This window comes from Phalangium opilio, unplaced genomic scaffold, assembly GCF_054372755.1.
Source record: "Phalangium opilio isolate 3A_F unplaced genomic scaffold, DU_Popi_V2 ptg000042l_1, whole genome shotgun sequence".
Lineage (NCBI taxonomy): Eukaryota > Metazoa > Arthropoda > Arachnida > Opiliones > Phalangiidae > Phalangium > Phalangium opilio.
The window spans coordinates 4,820,382-4,824,966 of record NW_028324166.1 but is presented as its reverse complement, the minus strand read 5'-3'; the positions used below and the strand labels follow the sequence as shown (position 1 = coordinate 4,824,966).

Sequence of the window (4,585 nt, the reverse complement as noted above, 5' to 3'; positions counted from 1 at the left end):
TGTATTTGTATGAGAACTAGCTTATTTTTTAAGACACAGGGTCCATCCTCGATGTTACCGTACCGCATGACACTTCCAAAACGCGGAGGATACAGACAGAGGCTACGTTTTGGTATGGCGATTTCGACATCAAAGAGGAGAGAGAAAAGGAGAGAAAAATGGAGATAGAAACGCGCTTTATAAAATCCGCTGAAAAATGGGAAAATACGGCGGGGGGGGGGAGTAGTGAAAACAGTTTTTGGTACGTTTAATTTCAGGACGCAAATCCTTTGCGTATGGGGGGATGGAGCTCCTCGTATTATCTCTCTCGTATCAATGTCAAGGTACATTTCTGACGATTAAAATAATTAATATAAACTATATTTATTTAAGAAAAACCTCTTAATTTGGTAGTTAGCCCTCGTCTGACCTCGGAGAGGTTTATTTTGGTTTCGCAACTTGTTCTATTACTCTACAGATAACTGTCGGATAAGTTTCTACTTCTTAATTGTTTCAACATGTTACGATGAAAACTAGTAGATAGGCCGAGTGTTAAAAGTAATAAAAATCAATTTAATTTTAAGGGTTCTAAAACGGATTTGTTGTGACGGTCGGCTTATTTGTTAACATAACTAGCGCCACTCCCCTGATATGCATTAAATATGGTGTCAAAATATGATGAATAGGTGATCTACTTTTAACTTTAAATTTCGGTTTTTACACTACGCTTAAGTGGTAGTATTGTAAATTGAATGAAAACAATATACTTGGGATTGAAATCCGACACTGGCATAAAATTCAGCGCTCAGAACACTATAATAATAAGTTGAAAACTAAAATCAGGGTCAGATTCCCAAAATACCGTTAAAAATCCTAAAATAAGGGTCAAATTCCCAAAATACCGTTCAAAATCCCAAAATCCTGGTCAAAATTCCAAATTCCCAATCAAAATCCTAAAATCCTGGTCAAAGTTCCAAATTCCCACTCAAAATCCTAAAATCCAGGTCAAAATTCTAAAATCCTGGTCAAAGTTCCAAATTCCCACTCAAAATCCTAAAATCCATGTCAAAATTCTAAAATCCTAAAATCCAGGTCAAAATCCTAAAATCCAAGTCAAAATCCCAAAATCTTGAAATCCCGTACACAAAATCGCTCCATGTCCGACCCCTCGGGTGGAAAATATAGAGTAAGATAAAATATTTAGTCCCGCCCTGGTTTCCAGCCTCCCCCCACCCATGAGGGGGGAATGTCGACTATCACGCGCACACCGGACGTCTTTTTAGGCCTTCTTATAGTAAATTCCTTCTTGTCAGTATCCAAGTAAAATGAATTTTTGTTTTTAAAAAACTTGAACACACCTTTGGCATGTGGGCATAAACACACAGGTCTAACTCTTTCCTCATATTCGATAGAGTGCGCAAGTTTTATAAGTGCAACGTCATAGTCAAATTTCTCCAACTTGTAATATTCAGGGTGAATGTATATTTTGGACGATTTAATGTCTTGAATATTGGTATCGTTTAGAGATTTTGTGTAGCCTGTTTAAATTTTTTTTTATTTAAAAATTTAGAACCACTCCTTTTTCTGAACCAAAACTGAAACCTACCCAGGCGAACATAGACGTTTTCAGGTTTTCGCATATTCCACTTTATTGGCTCTGCACCATAATAATACATGCAATGAGCTGCAGTCAGTATCCAATCTTGGTCAATGATTGATCCGCCACAAAACTGCCAAGACATTAGAAAATATTTTAAAATGCAATTTTTAAATTTCTTTACAGGTTTAAATTGTGATTTATTTAAAGAATCGGGAACTTGAACCTATATCGTTAAAGAGAGAGTGAAAAGGAAAATTAAGTGATTTTCAAATAATTCTTTAAGCTATCTGGTCAGACGTTTTACATTTTATGGTCCCGTATCGAGACACCTTTCTCGGTAACGAAACATCTGAAGGTTTTTATAATCAAAATGGAATCAAAATCCATCGACTTCCATGCAATCACGTTAGCATTACAACTATCAATTTTTAGCCGATATTTTCAGATGTTGCACTGAGTTTTACTCGTTGTTACGCGAGGTCTAACTTTTAATTTAATAGTTTTAATTTTTCAAATCATTCGAAGATATTTCACTATGCAGATTATTGGAATAATTATTAGACAAAACGATAAAGAACCACTTGATTATCCATTTCCATCTCATTTTAACAATTTTAGTGGAGTCTGTCAAATTTACCCCAGAAAATGTATTCTCAATTTTATTGTATTGCCTTAGCATAGCCATCCATGGCCAATAGGTTTTCGTTTCATTACCAAAGGCTCGGCCGGGGTTTTTAACTTCTTCGGCGACGGCTACGCCACATTGCGAACATTCTAAAATATAAAAATTTTGATGTTTTAAAAGTTAAAATGCTAAGCCTAACGCTCATCTTTGGTAAGCAAACTGTGTACTTTTATAAAAAGAGCAGTAAGGAACACAAAAGAATTAACCTCCACGATCCGCGAGAAAAGCTCGCGTGACCACTATAACAACAGTTACAACAAAAAATTGTGATTAGCATCTTGTTGAAATGCTCCTCACACAAACACCACAAATACACGTACACACAGACATGGATTAACTAACGCTAGGGATAGTTCGTTCCCCCAAAAAGATAACGCATGCATGTTCCAAACGCCCCCTAGCAGCAGCTACTGTCCCTAACAGGAAGTTATAGGAAAATTGGACCAAATATCACGTGGTCTATGACGTCAAAATTGAAATACTGCCTAAATTGGGCAAAAACGATTTATTTTGCCGAGAGATGGCGCCATATCTACATCCGTTTTGGTCCAATAAATTGGGGGAGTGAAGAGGGGAATCAAGGAATAATTCGGAACATGTAGTTGGCGATAGCAATACATGGGAAACCCAGTTAGTGATCAATCCCTAGCGATCGTTAATCCATGACACAGACCAGTAGCACAATAGCTACGTTAAATATTACATAACCAAACGGAAACAAATTACCTATAATTTTTATTGAACTTAGGTAAATTGAAAAATAAAAACTTGCTTTCGCATATGTGATTATCCGAAGTCCATAAAAGATCGTTTTTAACCCTGAGACATTGAACTATTTTAGGTGATCCAATCTTATGCCGATACCCTTCTGTACAATTGACGAACAACTTCGTTCCTTCCTTGTACATTAATTTCTTGAATACTCTCTTTTTAGATCTCCTTTTGGCGTAGTAACCATTTTCAACAGCAGGTGGGCTGTCACAATATTTTTCTGAAATTCAAAAAGTTTTCAATTATGTGCTATTCTGAGGGTAAAACTATATATGCCTAAAATGAAAAACGGACCATAATAATAGCATTTTATATTTTTATATTATATTATAATTTAATTTTTTTTTGGAACTCTTAATTGTGAATATACCTAATTATGGCTTATTATTAGTATACGTATCTAATCTAAAACCTGTGTGTTATGTTGACTATACTCACTGACACAAACAGGTACTTCGTGTTCCAGTGAACCTTCGTCGCAGTAAATCGTTTCCTCTCCTTCAATTTTGTATTTATTGTCGCAGGAAAATGACACGTATTCATCTTCCGGTATGAATTTCATAATCTTTGGATCATATTCACTATGCGCAATTTTACCAAATAATTCGCTTATTATATACCCATTTTTTGGAGGTTGAGGGAGTAGACAATCTGCGTGGAATTATAATTTATTCTCGTTAGTCACTATTCACAGTTGAAATGCGTGCTGTCCAAACTAATCAAAATTACTGCTCAAAATCGTTGATGAGGCCCCTGCACTGTACTTCGGTCCTTATTGTTCAAATAAAAGTATACTAACCGTTTTGTTGTGATAGATGAAAAAGAGCGTAGAGAGCAGCGACCACAAATAAGTATAAATTTTTGGTTGCCATTTTCTAAAATGTTAAAGTTTTTACTGGAGAAATCAAATATCATTGTTTGGAAGGGTACTTTTCAAACGTGCTAAATATTTAAAAACAAAACCATGGGAAAACTAATTATACTTAAAATTTAGAAGTAATATTTAAACATTTGCTCTTACATTTCCCTACAAAACGTTTATACGAAAAGCTCCATACAATTTTGAAATTATATTTGAGATGTAAAGATTTCTTACAATTGCGCAAAACAGCTTAAACGCAAGGAGTCAAATTACAGAATTAGGAATAAAATTGATAAGAAATTTCATCTTTTAAACGGTATCTATATAAGACGCTAGTCAGGGTCATTCAATCACTCTTCGTGAAACATTTACATACAGTGTGGGGAAGATTAGAGCAACACGTTTACTGTCTGAAAATCGCAACACTACATCGGTATATCGAAGATATCGGTAAACTTAACTGCAGATCTGTGAAACTGAACGTACCAGTATTAAGACACAATAACAGATATTACAAAATACGTAGCAATAATTAAGATAATAATTGAAACTTACTGTTGAAATCAAAGGCTTATTTTTAGCATAAGGACTTTTTCCTGTGAGCAGTGTTGTTCATTTCCCATCCACACTGTGAAAGATAATGTATAACGTTGCGGAATATTTAGACTTATAATTAAATCATTATACA

At 34.9% G+C, this 4,585-nt stretch overlaps 1 protein-coding gene across 1 annotated transcript; it reads right to left on the bottom strand.

Moving 5' to 3' along the window:
* Positions 1-2,433: 2,433 nt before the first annotated feature.
* On the bottom strand, positions 2,434-3,907 carry LOC149678577 (uncharacterized). The gene is made up of 4 exons (XM_089835889.1): positions 3,835-3,907; positions 3,474-3,686; positions 2,991-3,255; positions 2,434-2,503 (listed from the first exon to the last, which is right to left on the bottom strand). The coding sequence occupies exons 1-4, from the start codon at positions 3,905-3,907 to the stop codon at positions 2,434-2,436; spliced, it is 621 nt and encodes a 206-aa protein (XP_089692015.1).
* Between the last annotated feature and the right edge of the window lie 678 nt (positions 3,908-4,585).